At 36.6% G+C, this 18,781-nt stretch overlaps 1 protein-coding gene across 1 annotated transcript in view; it reads left to right on the top strand.

Moving 5' to 3' along the window:
* The window catches only part of RIT2 (Ras like without CAAX 2), a 545,873-nt gene extending 544,014 nt beyond the window's left edge, over positions 1-1,859 (top strand). The window contains exon 5 of the mRNA XM_036762031.1: positions 1,406-1,859. Coding sequence (XP_036617926.1) covers positions 1,406-1,633 — 228 coding nt within the window. The 3' untranslated portion in view covers positions 1,634-1,859. The remainder of the gene's footprint in view (positions 1-1,405) is intronic.
* The last annotated feature ends 16,922 nt before the right edge of the window (positions 1,860-18,781 follow it).

The following is an 18,781-nucleotide window of genomic DNA, read 5'->3' as shown; positions in this document are numbered from 1 at the left end:
TTTTTCCCATTTTAGAATTGAGGAAACTGAGGCAAATAGAGATCAAGTGATTTACTCAGGACCACCCAAATAGTAAATGTCTGAGGCCAGATTTGAACTCAAGTCTTCCTGACTCCAGGTCCAGTGGTCCATACCACCTAGATACACCCAAACTAGTTTAATAATAATGATAATAATAGCCACCATTTATATACTGCTTAGTATATGTCAGGCACTGTGCTAAGCACTTTACAACAACCCTGAGAGCTAGGTACTATTAGTCTTCACATCTTACAAATGAAGAAACTGAGGCACGCAGCACTTAAATAATTTGTCCACAGTCACACAACTAGCAAGTACCTGAGGCTTGATTTGAACTCAGGTCTTCCTGACTCCAACCCCAGTGTTCTATTCATTGTGTCATCTAGCTGCCCAAAACCTAATTTGTAAATAATTTCTGCACAGTCTTTACTGCCACTAACAAAATACGAGTGATATATTCAGAAAGAATAGTTTGTGGTGTTAGCATAGACTCAGTATGAAGAAGTTGGGCAGCTATGGGGCACAGTAGATAGAGGTCTGGGTCCAGAGTCAGAATGACCTGAGTTCAAATTTGGCCTCAGACACTTACTATTTGACGCTGGGTAAGTCACCTAACCCTGTTTGCCTCAGTTCCATCATCTGTAACATGAAATGGAGAAGGAAATGGCAAACCACTCCAACACTGTTGCCAAGAAAACCCCAAATGGCTTCATGAAGCTACATGAACACATAACTAATCAACAAAGCAATTAATACGAAGAAGAGGAAAATGGGAGGAGCTAGAAGAGTTCCTCACTTCCTGTGTTGACCTTCCCCAAAGCTCTCAGGTCAAAACAAAAAAGGCAACTTGAGTACTTCTAGAATGACTGGATAAATCATTACATTGCAGAGTGGAGATACACCAGGTACCATAATATAAGTGACTGCGAAAGACTTGGATGTTAGAAGCCACTCTAAGTGTGTTTCAATAGTGGGATTGAAGTTAGGAAACCTGGTTTCTAGTTCTATATTTACTCACTTGCTAAATTGTGGAACTGTAGAACCAATCAGTTCATTTATATGGGCCTAGATTTCCTCATACGTAAAATGAGGCACTAAATGACCCCTTGTGTCTTATGTTCATAGGATTTAAAGCTAGAAAGAAACCTTAAAGATCACTGGGTCCAAACAATTCATTTTACAGATGAGAAAACTGAGGCCAATAATGGTAAAGTTATTTGCTCAATAATGTCCTGATAGCTTAATCTCTGAATCTATATATTTGACCTTTATTTATACAAATTTAAACATGCCATGGCTCAGGTTAAACCCTTCATGGAGAAAAGTCATTGAGATCTATGTTGCTTAAAAAAAATAATAATAATTCATCCCTTTTTTGTCGTAGGTATCCACTGAAGAAGGCTTGAGTCTGGCCCGAGAGTACACCTGTGCATTCTTTGAGACCTCAGCAGCCCTGCGCTTCTATGTTGATGATGTTTTTTATGGCTTGGTAAGGGAAATCCGAAAGAAAGAATCCATGCCATCTCTGATGGGGAAAAAGTTGAAAAGAAAAGATAGTCTTTGGAGAAAATTAAAGGGCTCCCTGAAGAAGAAGAGGGAAAATATGACATGACCCCTCAGTCTAAGACTGACTGACTCATCTTCTTTCTCTCTCCAGAGCTGATCAGTCTGACAATTACAGACGCAGCAATTCATTACACAACCTCTGATTTTCCACATTTTTCCCCTTCTTCTTCAACTCTGCCTATAGTTAAAAACAAGATCTGCATATCTGTATTTCCTGAAGTGATTCTGTTTTGTCTTTAAGATTTGGTTGGATTTTATCAATCTACCAAATATGCTGTTTATTTTTTACAACATATCACTAAATAAAATTGACATTCCAGTTGCCTCATTTCCTTTTAAAGAGTCTGGCTTCATTTGGTATGCTGTCAAGTTATGGAGGAAATATTCAAAATCACGGCTGAAATGATAAAAGGCTCTAGGGATCTGCCACTTCCTGATAAGAGTGGGATTGTTTGTACACTGAGAAGCTCAGTAAATAATAAAGAAGCCCAGGAAAGCATTCAGGGCTGGAGTTTCTCTCCCCATCTTTCCTGAAGAGTAACAATCACTGAGCTCCCTTCTGAAGTGCTCCGCAGATGAGCCTCAGGAGTGGCTTGGGGAAATATTGATAGTAGTCACTAGTGGGGGATCAATGGGGAGAGTGGAATTAACTCAGTCTTGCAAATCCCTATGTCCTCAGCAGACCATTTTGGTGAGAAGGGATTGTCTGTTTCTTGGGAAGACAAAGGTTTTTAATGGTGGGGATTACATATTCCTACGGAAATAATGTATTCTTCCTGAAAGGAGATTTTCTTATAGGATTAGACTCCCTGAGGCAGGGTTGGTCCTATGTGTAAATGGAATATATGGCCACCTGAGTATAATTTGTATATGACTTAAGGGACACTTAGCCCAAAGTACTTTGCTACAATTGCTTTAGCTTTTTCACTTTGAGATTTGCCACTTTGCCTAAAAGTTAACCATTTTAAACATTAATATAATTTAACTGTGAGCACAGCTGGAGCTAGAGTTCTGTGTCCTTTGTCTGAGGGTCCTGAAAGTTAGAAGATTCCAGCAGTACTTGCAGGCCATCAGCAGCATGGAGACAACTGAGTTTAATATTCATTTGCAAAAACAGTGACTGAACAGCAACAAAATGCACTCCTATAAAGCCACCTAGCTGCCCCTAGATTGTAAAGTTCTCTAAATGCAATTGTATTTTATTCCAAATGAAAATGGCTGGGCCATCCCCAGTCATCTTGACTTTTCTCTTGCCGCTGGACTCTGATAACTCTGGAGTAGAGAGTAAGGCTGATAACTTTGCGTACCTCGGCCTCACTTAAATCTAGCTCACAAGTCAAAACACCACCCTCATGTCATCAGTCTTCTTTGAGAATGAAGGACAAACAAAATTCAGCAAAATGAGTAGTTTAAGTCAAGATGTACCAGATACCAAATTTCCAACATTGATCTTGACCATCCCATACTTCCCAAATTAATTCTCCACCCTCATTATGCTCCCCTCCTCAGAAGCAGCCTCCTGGAGATGGTTTTCTAAAGTCTCTATCTCCTGACCCATAGAAAAGTATCCTGAAGTCTTCCCTCTCCTTAACAGAATTTATCTTTAAAAGTTTTCTGAATGTGCACTATGTGCCTTCAGTGTAAAAATTGTTACTTATGGTTGTGATTATGCCTCTTTTTAAAAATTATGATGACTCAGATTAAGAAGTATTTTATATATATATGTTCATATCTCAATATGCATTAAGTTATTCCAACTACCTTCCTCCGAAACCCATGATTAGTTGCATTGAATTTTTAGGATATGTGAGGAAGGAAAAGATAATATTGGGACATTTGTCATTTCATAAGAAGGGAAGTTAGAACAGTATATTGAAGTGAAGGGCTTTATAGAGGCAATGGTAAGGAAGACAAGTCCTAGACTCTTTGGAAACAGGGAAGAGAGTAGATGTGGGAGAAAACGGTACAAAGGGAGAAGGGAAAGTAACAATGAAAAGTGTTGCTTGCTTCCCACTTTCATTAGGAATTACAAAATGAGAAATCTTTTCTGAAGACATGAATGTCTGTTAGTCAATGGAAAGAGATGCAAAAAATACTGAAGACAAAATACTGACCCCAGAAAACCAAGAATAAAATAAAGATGACAGAAAAAAGTTCATGAAAATACAGAAATCAAATCAAATGAAAATGTTTATACACACATATACATATATGCATATATATATATATGTATGGATATATATATATATATATATATATATATATATATATGTATGTCTGTGTGTGTATCTGTGCGTGCGTGTGTGTGTGTGTGTGTGTGTGTGTGTGTGTGTGTGTGTAGTGGTTTAAGTTGCCCAAGGTCACTCAAGAAGCTAGTGACTGGTCTCCAGGATTTCCTCTCCAATGTCTTACCCAGTAGGCTAAAATGCCTCTTTGGAATGTATGACAAATATGAGATGACCAATAATTGGAGGGAGAGGAGTTAAAAATAAACTCTATGTAAGGAGATTAAATAAAGCAATTATTTTGTTTTGTAGAATGCCAAGTACACCTCCAACATGGCAGGTATAAGTTACTCTGCTGACAGCCTGTGTTGCAATTTGGGCATCATCCAGCTTTCTCCAGAGGTGTAATTAAAGTCAGCTAATAAATAAAATGGAAAATATTGCTTCTCAAAAGAATCCATAGTGTCTCTTTAAAATACATAATATATGACGGTTGATTAACCCCGTTCCCAGGTTGGGATGACTGCAAGCCAAAAGCAATTCTGCCATAAGTCATTCTCTTCAAGGTAGACTGCTAGACAAGGTGGGTAAAAACTTCAATTAGTTGGAGTTTGTCAAAGGCACAGTATTAAATTTATAGCTCATGAAAGACCCTAAAGTAATAACATTTAGTCTGTTTATTTATGCACAGAAGAAGTAGAAGAAGCAGAGATAGGTTTTAAGTATAAATATAGAGAGATAGATCAGTGGATTTGAAATTAAAAGACTTCGTTTCAAGGCCTAGGTTTGTTCCTCATTATTTGCATTATATTAGCTGGCTCAATGACCCTTAGTATTTTTATCTATATATTGAGAATAATATTCTATGTTCTTATTACTTGACACAATTGTTTTAAAGATCAAGTGAGATAAAGTGCCATGTTATTTGTTATTATTACCCAAGATCACTGAATAAAGTAATGGATTATAAAACTGGGAAATTTGGGGGCTAAACCAAGATGGTGGAATAGAGGAAGCACTCTCCAACATTCCTCTCCAAAGAAACTTAAAATAATGCCTCAAATCAGATTCTCAAATGGCAGAGAGAACAAAAGGTCAGAGTGAGACACTCTTCCTTCCCAAGACTACTTAGGAAATTTGAAGAGGGGTGGAGGCGTTGTCCAGAGCCCATGTGGATGAAACACAAGTGGGTGTCTACAGAGGCAGTAGCTCCTTCAGGAGGTCTCAAGCCGGAGAGAGTAAGGGGACCTGGCAACTAGTCAGAAAGAGATGACAGGGGACCACTGTGCTAGTACTGGACACAGGACCAGATACCATTTGGCAACTCCATTGTCTATACCAACTTTCAGGTCATAATTCAGGGGCAGAGAGGAGCATTTTTAGTCAAAAGGGAGTGGAAGCATGAGAAATAGTATTACTTTTGTTTATAAGGGATCAAGGACTTGAGGAATAGTATCATTTCCAGTCTCAAGGAAGCACACAGAGGAGCAGTATCAAATGCTATCCTAAGGGATCAGGGACACACTAACCATCTTTACTAATGATAGGTAAAGTATCTGTTTGTACCAAAATAATGTTTTTAGTATTTTGATCTAAAAAATACAATTGGGAGTTTTCTATTCAAATCTGGACCATACCACTAGCAAGATATGTGAGTTTGAATAGACATCTCTCTCTACATCAGTTTCCTCAAGTGCAAAAATGAGGTTGATTTTTTTTCTATATCTTCTCCTGGGTAATAGAGGTCAATGGTATTGATAATCCAAAATGTTGGATAATTACTAAACCACTTTTTTTTCCACTTTTGGAATCCATTAAATAATTTATTTTGCAGCACATCTAACTAGTTCATTAGGTTTTGCAAGATGCATGATAATGTTAAAAAATTATATTTTAGGATAAATGTTGGGGCTAGGGATGTAGTTAGGAAGAAGGTTTACAAGCACAGTAATTGGAAGCAAGAAGTCAAGTGGGGATTGAAAGTGTCCTGTGAATAATACAGAAAATGTTAGTTAACTCACAGGTAATTGAAAAAATCATATTTTAATACTATTGAAAGGGTCATTTTTACCCCTCAAAAATGCTTTTGAAACTAGTGGCTTAATTAGCTCAATCCTCTGCTCAAAGAGAATGGTTCACTATCACAATCCTTTAAAAAAATACCAAGAAAGAAGACTGATGTGGTGAGCCAGGTTTAGTTAGCAAAAGGCTAACATCAGGAATACCAGTGCACAGGCTTAAATACATTTGATTAGTAGAGCAAGAGAGTATAAGCACTGGAATAAAGAAAATAAAGATGAACTTTAGTCCTTTGACTTGAAATCCAGATTCCATTCCATTCTTCCACTCTGTCTCCTATTTCTTTAACGTTAATGCTTTCCCTCCACACATCTATCATGTATATAGCTTATTTGTACATAGTTGGTTGTTTGTGTGTTTTCTCCTTCATTAGACAATGAGCTCCTTAAAGGCCTTTCTTTGTGTATCCAGTGCTTATTAGACACTTAAGAAATGTTTATGTCTGATTGTCTGCCTTCTTACTTAAACTAACCTATTCTCTAATTGAATTTTCTTCCTCTTTTCACCCTGCCTCTACCTGCCCACTCACTGGTTGAATTGAATTGATAGAAACATCCTGGGACTAAAGGAAATCAGATTTCTTTTTTTGTTTTACAATCATGAATCAAACTATTGGGGCAGCTAGGTGGAACAGTGTGTAGAGCACTGGCCCTGGAGTCAGGAGGACCTGAGTTCAAATATGGCCTCAGATACTTGACACACTTACTAGCTACGTGACCTTGAGCAAGTCGCTTAACCCCAACTGCCTGGCATTCCCCCCTCCAAGAAAAAAAAAAGAATCAAACTATTTCTCCTACTTTAGGGTTTACCCTCAACCTTAAACTCTTTAACTATGGGAGGGAAACTAAAGAACATTAACCTGGCTGGGGCAGGGGGAGGAAAGAGGGGTTGACATATGGCATAAATACAATTGCAACATGTAATCATATCCCTTAATAACTGGGCACTGCAAAGGGGCTTTTCCTTTTCCTCCTACATCTTTCTTTCCTGCATCTTTCCACCCCAGGGACTTCTTAATTTGGCATGTCTGTCCTTCCATGAAAGGCTGAAAAGCAGCTTCAAGATTAGCTAATTTTCAGTTTCCTTCCTCCAAAATAAGGCAACAGGATATAAGGTTACATATTTTCTCCAAAGTCCTAAAAGTACAATCTATCCTTAGATTTTTTTTTAAGAAAAGTCCAATATGTGATTAGAAGAGAGGAGACAATCAGGTATGAGTCATGCTTACTATGAATCACAAATCCCCATTTAAAATGCTTATAAGTATTTTAAAGAACAAAAGATATAAAACAGTACAGCAATAGTAAGTTTTCTAAGAATAAGTAAGTATATTGATTAGAGTGACATTAGTAGCCCACAGAACAGAATGAAATGAGGAACACATTTTTGGATTGCTTTTTAGAAAAAAAGATCTCAAATGAAAAAGCAGGATGGGCTGCTATTTATACTATGTTTCTTAAGAACGTGTGTGTATGTAAGCAATAGCTAAGCTATTTAATGCTAATATTGTCACTAGCCAAATTTTCTTTGAAAAGTTCTGCCTTCATCTATAGAACTTTTCATAACCACTTCAGTCTATATTTGTCTGTGATCTACATTTACCCATTCCTGTGATTTTATGCTTTATAGTAATTACAGTTGGAACCATGTAATTCAATACTTCATCATACTCTGCCTTATATAGTCCTTTATTTTTAATCATGCAAATTTTAAGTTGCTTATTGATTATGAGTTCAAGTGAAAAAAGCATATCATATTTATATATGCCTCATAGTAAGTAATGCATATTGGACATAGAAAAGGGCTTTAATCAATACCTTCTTATCCATAGAAATTGATATTTTATTTCTCTTGTCAGAAGAATGTGTTTTACTGATTCACTCATACTCTTTATAAGTGTACATTTTTTGAGTATGAGAATGTGAACAAGGAAGGGTTAAGGGAATGTTGTTGGACCCTAGAATTTGGTAAAGCAGGGAAGGTGTAGTATGGTGTAACCACCAGAAATGAATCAATATTGCATAATTGTTGGAGATCCTTATTGAGAAGAAAGTCTATTCTTCCATAGCTAGAAGTCTTCTATAACTAGAAGAAGAGTTTGCAAACAATTTAGAGTTTATAACGCAATTGTGAACTAACAGAAATATATGGGGAATAAAGGGTGGGACTTTGATGGTCTATTACCCCTATCCCTCCCACAGAAAACTATCCATAAAAGAAGTAACAATGTATCCAACCCCAACAGGTCCAAGGAATTAATTTGTTGAATGTATTTTTAGTCAACAAATATGTATTAAGCAACTTCTATGTGCAGTAAAGCATATTGGACTCAGTGGGGAACAAATATAAATAATGAACTTGCTCTGCTCTCAAGCTGCTTATAATCTATAGAAGTCTAATAAATATATAATACTTTAGTGGATTCACAATATAAACAATGTGGGATCTCCTTCCAATTGCATAAATTTAGAAGAATCAATACTTAATTATCTTTTCTGTTCCTAATCAGTATTCTTTACAAATCCTCCATAAGGGATCCACCTAAAATGCTGCAGGCCTTACTCTAAGTCTTTTAACATCTTCTAGGCATCACCACTCAGATTTTTTTTTCTCTGACCCACTTTTTTAACATGACTGAGTCACCTCTCCATTTTATTTTCCATATTAGACATTTCTCAATTAGTATCTTCTATACCAGTTCTTGAGGACAAATAATCGAAAGTTATATAATACAACCCACATATGTCCACCACGTGTCACTCCATTGTCTTTTGAATCACCCACAGTTTTGATTCATTGGAAATTTTTTAATGTTCTGTGATGCACAGCTACACAGCAACAAAATCAGCATTGAAAAAATCAGATCTGTAAACTTATTGGTATTAAAACCTCCCTAAGGGGTGAGAATAGAGCCAAGATGGTGGAGAAAAGGCAAATATTTGCCTGAGCTCTCCCAAATTCTCCTCCAAACAATTTTAAATGAAGCCTCAACACAAATTTTGGAGTGACAGAATACACAAAAGGACAGGATGAAACAATTTTCAAGTCCAAAACAACTTAGAAGTTTGTCAGGAAAGATGTGTCTCACTTGGATGAGAAAGGAGTACAGTCCAGCACAGGCCACACACCAGCAAACCAGCAATAGTCTTTAGGGACAATTGAATCAGCTGTTATAGCAGCAGTTTCCAGAGCTCTCAGTCCACATCCAGTGAAGGGGTCAGAGACGTGGTCAGAAAGAGATTGTAGGGGTTCCTTTGCCAGAACTGATTACAGGATTCTGTTGCATTGCTGATACACAGATCTGGGTCACAGACCTGGATTGCAATCCCAGGGCAAGGAAGAAAATTAGCACAACAGAGCTTGTAACTACAAGGGAGCAGGGACCCTGATAACAGTACCAGGGCAGAAAAGAGTCCTTGTAGTTGTTCATAGACCAGAGCATGGGCCAGGGGAATAGAAGATAAGACACTCCTTAAATCATATCATTTTGGAAGAATTGAAAACTTACACACCCCCAAAACTACCTCTGAAAACAGCTGTACAAAAAAAGCTAAAGCTTAGGACTGTGCTTCCTTCTCCCCGGGGACAGGAACCAAGGTTAATATTAAGTTAAATTCAAGAAATAGACTAGAAAAATTAGCAAACAACAACAACAACAACAAAGATCCTGACCATAGAAAGTTACTATGGTGACAGGGAAGATCGAAACATAAACTCAGAAAAAGACAACAAAGTGAAGACCAAAATCTCCAAACACACACACACACACACACATACACACATACATACATGCGCATATGAATTGGTCTTAGGCCCAAAATAATTCCTAATGAGCTCAGATTAGATTTTAAAACTCAAATAAGAAAGGGTGAGGAAAAATTGGGAAAAGAAATGAGAGTGAAGCAAGAAAATGATGAAAAAAAGAATCAAAACCTTTATCAAAATAGTCACAAAGATACTGAGGAAAACAAAACCTTAAAAACAGAATAGGACAAATGGTGAAAGAGGTACAAAAATCCAATGAGAATGCCTTAAAAAAAACTCCTTAAAAAGTATAATTGGCCAAATGGAAAAAGGAGGTATAAAATCCCACTGAAGAAAACATTTCCTTAAAAATTAGAATTGTGCAAGTGGAAGCTAATGACTCCATGATATATCAAGTAGCAATAAAACAAAATCAAAAGAATGAAAAAATAGAAGAAATGTGAAATGTCTCTTTTGAAAAACAACTGACCTGGAAAATAGTTTGAGGAGAGATAATTTAAGAATTACTAGACTACCTGAAAGCCATGATCAAAAAGAGCACCCAGACATCATCTTTCAAAAAATTGTCAAAGAAAACTTCCCTGATTTTCTAGAATCACAGTGTAAAAGAGAAATTGATCACCTCCTGAAAAAACCCCAAATTGAAAACTCCAAGGAATATCATAACTAAATTACAAAGCTCCTAGGCCAATGAGAAAATATTGCAAACAGCCAGAAAAAAATCAAATATCATGGAGCCACAGTCAGGATACCACAAGTTTTTTTGGGTTTTTTTGCATGTAAAAACAATTTTTTTATCTAACATTAGTTTTTAGAACTTTGAGTTCCAGATTCTCTCCCTTCTTCCCTCCCCACCCACCCTCCTTGAGATGGCAAGAAATTCAATATAGGTTATACATGTATCGTTATGCAAAACACTTCCATAATAGTCATGTTGCCAAAGACTAACTGTACTTCCCTCCATCCTATCCTGTTCCCCTTTATTAAATTTTCTCTTTTGACCTTGTCCCTTTTCAAAAGTGTTTGCTTTTGACTACTTCCTTCTCCAATCTGCCCTCCCTTTTGTCACCCCTCTTATTCCCTTCCCCCTTACTTTCCTGGAGGATAAGATACCCAACTGAGTGTGTATGTTATTCCCTCCTTAAGCCAAATCCAATGAAAGCAAGAGTATACCACAAGTTTTAACAGCATCTAAATTAAAGGGTTAGTGGGCTTGAAGTATGATATTCTGGAGGGCAAATGAACTAAGATTACAACTGAGAATCATCTACTGAGAAAAGCTGAGCATGATCCTTGAGGGAAAAAAAAAACTGGACATTGAATGAAATAGAGGCCTTTAAAAACTTCTTGATGAAAAGACTAGAGCAAAAAAGAAAAATTGCCTTTCAAATACAAGGCTCAAGAGAAGAATAAAAAGGTAAATAGGAAACAGAAATTATAAATACTTCAATAAGGTTAAACTCTTTCCATTCCCATATGAGAAGATGATACTTGTAACTGGTAAGAACTTTCTCACTATTAGGGAAGTTAATAAGGATATACATAGACAGAGGGCATGGTTGAATATAATGGGATGATTATTTTAAGAAAATAAAATTAAGGGGTGAAAGGAGGAATCCACTGGGAGAAGAGGAAAGGGAGAAGTAGAACAGGGTAAATTATCTTACATAAAAGAGACATGAAAGAGCTTTTAGAGTGGAGAGGAATATGAAGGTCTTGGGGAGGGAGTACCTGAAACTTGCTCTTATTGGAATTGGTTCAAAGACGGAATAACATACCCCCCTAGTTGGATATAGAAATCGATCTTACCCTACACGAAAGTAGGAGGGGGTGATAAAAGGAAGGACATATTGAGGGAAGCAGTAGTCAGAAGAAAAGCAATTCTGAGGATGGACCAAGTGAAAAGAGAGAGAGAGAAAGAAAATTGGGGGAAATAAGATGGAGGGAAATGTACTGTTAGTAATCATAACTGTGAAATAATTTACAGCAAGTTTCTCTGATAAAGGCCTCATTTCCCAAATATATAGAAAATTGATTCAAATTTCTGTGCATGCAAGTCATTCCCTAACTGATAAATGGTCAGAAGATATAAAGAGGCAGTTTTCAGAGAGAAAATCAAAGCTATCTATAATCACATGAAAAAAAAGTTCTAAATCATTATTGATCAGAGAAATGCAAATTAAAAACAACTTTGATGTACCAATCCATACCTATCAGATTGGCTAATATGACAGAAAAAGAAAAAAAGACAGATGTTGGAAAAGATGTGGGAAATTTGACACATTATTTTACTGTTGAAGTTGTGAACTGATTCAATCATTATGAAGAATAGCTTGGAACTATGCCCAGATGGTTCTAAAAACATTCATAACCTTTGATCCAGCAATGCCAGTATTAAATCTGTATCCCAAAAAAGATTTTAAAAAAGGGAAAAGGACCTATATATATATTTATTTATCTTTTAATGATGGCAAAAAATTAGAAATTGATGGGATGCCCATCAATTGGGGAATGGCTGAATAAGTTGTGGTATATGATTGTGAGGGAATAATATTGTATAATAAGAAATGATGAGCAAGATGCTCTCAGGAATACCTGGAAAGACTTGCATGAACTGATGCAAAGTGAAATACACAGAACTGGGAGAATATTGTGCACAGTAACAGCAATATTGTACAATGATAAATTGTAAATGAATTAGTTTTTCTCAGCAATACAATGATTCAAGATAATTCCAAAAGACTTATAATGAAAATCATGTCTAGAGAAAGAACTGATGGAATCTGAATGCAGAGTGTATAATACTTTTTTTCATTCTTTATTTTTCTTGATTTTTTGAGGTCCATTTTTCTAATATGGAAATATGTTTTGCATGACTGCATGTGTATAAACTATATCAAAATACTTGCCTTCACAATGGCAGGGGGAGGATTAGGAGGGAAGCAGGGAAGAAGACAATTTGGAATTAAATATTAAAAAATGCAAAAATGTGTTCTTAAGTATAAGTGAGGAAAAATAAAATATTAAATTATTTTTAAACTTCCTCTACCAATGCAGATCTGCTATTTCTCATTAAAGTATAAACTTAGCTATTTGCCAAGGACATAGGAAGCTAAATGAATGGCCATAGTCACTCAACCAGTATGTGTCAGAGATGACATTTGAGCCCAGTTCTTCTTGACTCCAAGGTCTTCTCCTTTAACCACTCTGTCATGCTACCTTTCTTGTAGAATGATACTCATCATAAAACCTGGTTCTTCCTTCAAGTGGTAGATAGGGATGCTAAACACTATGAAATTTCCCAAATAAAATTCAGTCTTCTCTCTTCCTTTTATTCCTTCTATCCTTCTTATTTTTATTGATCTGCTACCTTGTGATTGCAAGTTTTTTGAGGGCAGGGACTATAAAATTTTCATCTTCTGATATCCCCAGAGCTTAGTACAGTGCCTGACACATAGAAGGCACTTAATAAATGTTTATTGATTGATTGATAATCAAATTTGGATCTGAGAAAATTGTGGTATTTATCCAAGATCTATATAGAGATGGACCAATTCACAGACCCTTGATCTATCTGAACAATAGGTATTTTCAAAATTCATCTATTTGCTTGTTCCTATGTCATCATTCATATTGGTCCTTGTACCTATCAAATAGCATATATGATCATAATGGGAGACAATTTCATTGCTGCATTATGTTCTACCAAATCAAATGCTTAAAATGCTATAAACCTGTTCACCCTCACCAGAACTAATAGTAACAATAATAATAATAATAAATCAACTAAACATACAAAACAGAAGTCAACAACTCCAACCATACCCTTAGCCTAAATTGAGGCTAAATAAAGTATCAAATGGCCAGGTTTTTTTTTAAATTAATGCAATTCCACTCAACAAACTTATTTAATGCCTATTTTGAAAAAGGCATTTTGCTGGACAGGAGATATATAAACATAGAAGAAAAAGATGAAGGAAATTGCCTAGACAGAAACTGGCCTTCTATCCTGAGAATGGGAATATGCTCTATGTCCAAGGATCTAGCTTTCTGTATATGAAAGAGGAGCATACCTCTCAGAGAGAGGTCATTCATATGCACCCTTTGACTGGTAAAATAGGAGAAAGGGATCAAAGAAAGATTTGGAGAACGAAGGGACTTTAACTATGTACTCTTCTATAAAAGTGAATTTTGAAGAAAGAAATGGCAAACCACTCTGGTATCTTTGTCAAAAGAAAAAAACAAAAAACCCAAGTAGGGTTACGAAGAATCAGACGCAACTGAAAATGACTGAACAACAAAGATAAGGGCGAATTATTTAGATAATATGGGTTTAATGAGAGGGAGATCGCCTCTCTAGGAGTCCCAAATATGTTTCCTTTCCACAGAGAATCTAAATCATAGGTGGCATTGTGAGTCTAGTAGAGGTTGTGTGTCCATGTAGATCCCCGAGGGGAAAGTGAAATCCACAGCCGAGGGAGGAAAATTGTGTTGATTATTAATTACTGATCTCATTTCCCTTTCTGTGTTTTCTAAATCAGTTCATAAGCTTCTGTGTGTCCTTTGATTCTTGAATTGAATTTCCTTTGGGTTCAAATAAAGGCTATTTTTTGCCTTGAGAGCTTTTATGGGAACTAAGAATGATTTATTTTCCCAGATTCCCGAATGAATGCTATATTCAGATACGGATGTTCTTGTTTCTTTGTCCTTCATTCTCAGAGAGAACCAATGACATAAGGAACATGATGTCTTGACTTGCAAGTGGTTTGGATTTAAGTGAGGCAAGGTCACCAGCCTCATTCTCTCCTCCAAAGCCAGCTGGGTCCAGTGGCAAGATATAGATCAGGATGACTAGAAATAGTATCAGATAGTGGCTCAGAAAGTCAAGTTCTTTCCCATGTCTCACTTTGACTGAAATGATACCCATCCATTGATTAAGGCAAAGTAATAAATGAGTAAAAAAATAAAAGAGTGGGGGCTCTTTTACCAGTCTGGGAGGGGAGTTACTGGCCAAAACAGAAGCTATTGCTATTTATACTTACTCCCAGCCAGCAAAACCCAAACAATGACCAAGTTAAACTTGGGCTGAAACATATTGTTGACTAATCTGTGAGAACTAGAAGGATTTGTATTTAAGCCATGATTTTTAAAAATGATAAATAAGTATAGAAAAGGAAAAAAAGAAATCTAACCTGTGAACACCAAGATAACTTGAGAGGTTTTAGCATCAAAATTTATTTTCCTTGGGGCAGAACACTCAAGGGTAATGGTCTAATTCTCTATATGGACAAAGGGAGAAGAGGGAGAGAGAGATTCTACAATTTGAAGAATAAGATCAAAGTAATGCCTGAAATACATTTCTCACCTTGGTATACAGTTGGTTTGGTAGGGAACTGTATAATGGTGACTGCAGAGGGTAAAAAACATTCCAGTATGCCATACTCAGACTTAGTCAGTTAAGCCTGACTCCCAGAGAGCTCATTCAAGGGATTGTTCTGTGATGAGGACAGAGGTTCACTTGAAAAAAACAAACATCTTTCAACCTCACACTCAAGAGAAAAAACCCAGCACATCTCAGGCAAACACAAGTCTCCTGGATATCTTCTGCTAGTTGATAAGCAATAGGACAAAGAGATTTTCTCAAACCAGATCCTAGACATGTATCTTTTTTTCTACACACTTTTATCCTGATGATAGCTGCAAATACTGTGGAACCAATCTCAGAAAAGCATGTATTGATCAGAGTTGGGGGCAGAAGATAAACAGAATACAGAAATGCCTTAAAAGTCAAGCAAATTATTGGGCATGTTAATTCACTACTTCCAATGTATAAGTTGAACAGCTTCTTCTCTTCTCTCTGTTCCTCTAACACTGCCTAAATGTTTTCTCTTGTGATGTAGAAAAAATAACTGGATAAAATTTTGACAATATGATGTGCTATGAATACAGCTGAATTTGAAGTCAAATGATCTGGGTTTGAATGTTTGCTTTGACACTCTGTGTGTCCTTGGGTAAGTCACTTGTTATCTCTGGATCTTAGTTTCTTCATCTGTAAAATGAGTGAGTTGCACTGAGATCCCTCCCAGTTCTGTATCCACAATCATTTGAAGGTGAGTCAGAATCCTAGTCACTCTTAAATGATGAGATGGGAGGGGGGAAGGGAATAACTTCATCACACAATGGGGACCACTTGCTAGGTGTTCTACATGGATGGGTACCAGTCTATATAAAGCTGGAACATCTCTCAAAATGTAAGTCTTCTGCTCTTCCAAAAAAAGAGTGAGACTAAATTAAAATAGCTGCTGCTTCTTATTCTACAATCTTTTCAGATAGATTCCAACAACTAGAGGCTTGTTTGCCTGTCAGTGTTTAATGAGAGTGGAGAACAAAGGAGCTATTAAAAGGAAATTTGCATTCTGTACCATTTCTTTAATTCCTCTGGCATTCCTTGAGCACCTGCTAGGTGCTCAATACTCTGCTAGACTCTGTCAGAGAGGCCAAAAATACACTTTGGTGCAGAGGGCAGATGGAGAATCAGAAATGGAATTTCAGTGGAATGAACATGGTTCATTCTTCATGGGCCAATACTAAAAAGCGAGACAATGGTAAATCATGGATGTGGGGCAGAGTTAAGATTGAAAGCTGGGGACATATTGGGAACAAAGGCTAGATAACCAACACCAGGAGTAGATCCAGGACTCATGCTGGACTTTGGCTGTGAATATAAGAACAGGAGCCTAGAATAAAGCAGATAGTATGGGTTTGGCAGCGGGAAAGATGGTGGAAGTACCTAGGTGTGAAAATTCTAAAGAAGGTCATGGGGCAGATAAATAATCCAGTGTGTAAGTACAAATTGTCCAACAAAGATTCCAGGGAACCAATGATGATGCATGTTATATACCTCCTGAGAGAGTAGTGATGGACTCAAAATGCACAACCAGATACAGTTTTGAACATGACTAATTTGGGAATTTATTTTGCTTCACTCAATGTTTGTTAACATGGATATCTTTTCTTTGTCCAAAATGGAAAGGAGATAAGAGTTGGAAAATGAATTTCTATTAATTTTTTTAAAGTAAAGAGTAAAGGTTATGTGACACTTAAAGAACAAGACCAACGATGCATCAGAGTACAAGGAAAATAACAAAAGCCAGGATATGATAAATTTTAAAGGTCAAAAAAGGTCTGAAGGCCCAAATTCCAGGTAATGAATCAGAACTTGAGATGTATGCAAAAAAGAAAAGAAAAGCAAACATCAGAATATATGAGCGGGAACACTTTAAAGAGAATGCATTGATAACTGAGATAGTTTTTCTGACTCAGACACAGGATTTTCATAGTTCATGTAGAAATACAACAGAATCCAATGTGTCCAGCCCAAAGTAAAGAGGAAATTGGTAGTCTGTGGCAAAACCAATCAGAAACACTCTCAGCATGTAATGATGCTCGGCTTTTTCTGAAGTGTTAATATGGAACTTTTGGAAGCTCACTTATCTTTTGCATTCTTTTAGGTGTAAATCAGTATTCTGAAGAAATATTATATATTTCCATAATTTTTCAATGCTTATACTTCACTTTCACATCAATACTTTGAGGTACTTTTCTATCTAAAAAATGAGGAAACCGAGACTAAAAAAGTTTCAGTGATGAGCTCAAGGTCACACAGCTAGGGAATTACATTTCTTGGACTTGAGCTAAGGACTTCTTATGCCAAAGCCAGTGCTCCTTCCATTCTACACAGTACTTAGAGGAACAGAATTAAGAGGAAATCTAGGGAAATTGCCCAACAAGCAAAATTAAATGTTTTAATCTGTTTATAGCTGAAATGTTTTGTTATTAAATAAGAGGTACTATTAACTAATAAGAATTTGTGTGAATGGACCCAATCCTGTGCCACCGTTGTTTTTGCCTCCTGATGTACAAGCAACATGGCCAAATATCTTGTATTCATCCTTTCACATATACTATACCAGCTATCCATTGTTCCAAGGACACAGATATGAAAAGGACATAGAGAAACTGTGAAAAGAGTCACTGAGAGTCACAAGACCTGCATTCAAATTCTATCTCTTGTTCCTACTGCCAATGTGACCTGAAACAATTATTTAATGTCTCTGGGTCTTAGTCTTCTGACCTACAAAATGATAAGGTTAACCTCTAAGGTCCATTCCAGCCATAGATATGATCCTATGACTGACCAATATAAAATATTATTTAAAGGAATTACACTGATAGGTCTTCAACCCCCTATTCCCTCCATAGTTCTGTCATTGATGTGCCAATTCTGAGTTTAAAGATTCATTCTGTTTGGTTAAGGAAATACTCCAGGAGTGGTTAATGATAATAATGATAGCACTATTATGTGCCAAACACTCTGCTAAAGTAGTATATTCTAAAGTATACCTGGTACCCTAGAATGAACCAGTTCATGTAGGAATTTCCATGTAAATTTGAAAAATAGGCCCAAATGAATAAGAACCCAAACAGCTCAGTTTTGATCAACAATAAGGTAATGTGGATAGGTCTAAAACTGAAGTGACACTCAGAGACATTAATCCAAGGTAAAGCCCTGGGAAATCAGAGAGTGGCATGAAGATCAATGGCCTAGGAGAGAGGGGTTTCTAAATGAAGGGTAACGCTGGAAAAAGTAGATATTTAAAAAAAATGACTTCTACCACCTAAATAATTTCTGCCACCTTCATGATATTAAAAACCATCATAAAATGTTGTGAGTTCACAATTTCCATTTACCTATAAAGATTCCTAGTCCCACCTGGATAGCCAACTGGGTCAGAGGATAGAGTGCGCAGCTCTGAAATGTGTTCAAATCTGGCCTCGGATGCTGGACAAGTCTTTTAACTTTGTTTGACTCAGTTTCTTTATCTGTAAAATAAGCTGGAGAAGGAAATGGCCAACATTCTAGTATCTTTCCCAAGAAAACCCCCAAAAGGGTCACAAAGAGTCACCAATCCTCTCAGAGTATGAGCTTTCCTGCTACTAGAAGTGACTCAGGACAAATAGGATAGACAGAGATGCTTCTCTTTTACTCAAAGGGGGCAGAACAAAATAAATTTGAGCACCCCACCATCCCAGAACAAGGAAAGCAAAAAGAATACTTTCCTGCT

The sequence above is a fragment of the Trichosurus vulpecula genome, chromosome 1 (genome assembly GCF_011100635.1).
Source record: "Trichosurus vulpecula isolate mTriVul1 chromosome 1, mTriVul1.pri, whole genome shotgun sequence".
Taxonomy (NCBI): Eukaryota; Metazoa; Chordata; class Mammalia; order Diprotodontia; family Phalangeridae; genus Trichosurus; species Trichosurus vulpecula.
The sequence above is the reverse complement of the archived record's forward strand: the minus strand, read 5'-3'. Positions and strand labels throughout refer to the sequence as shown.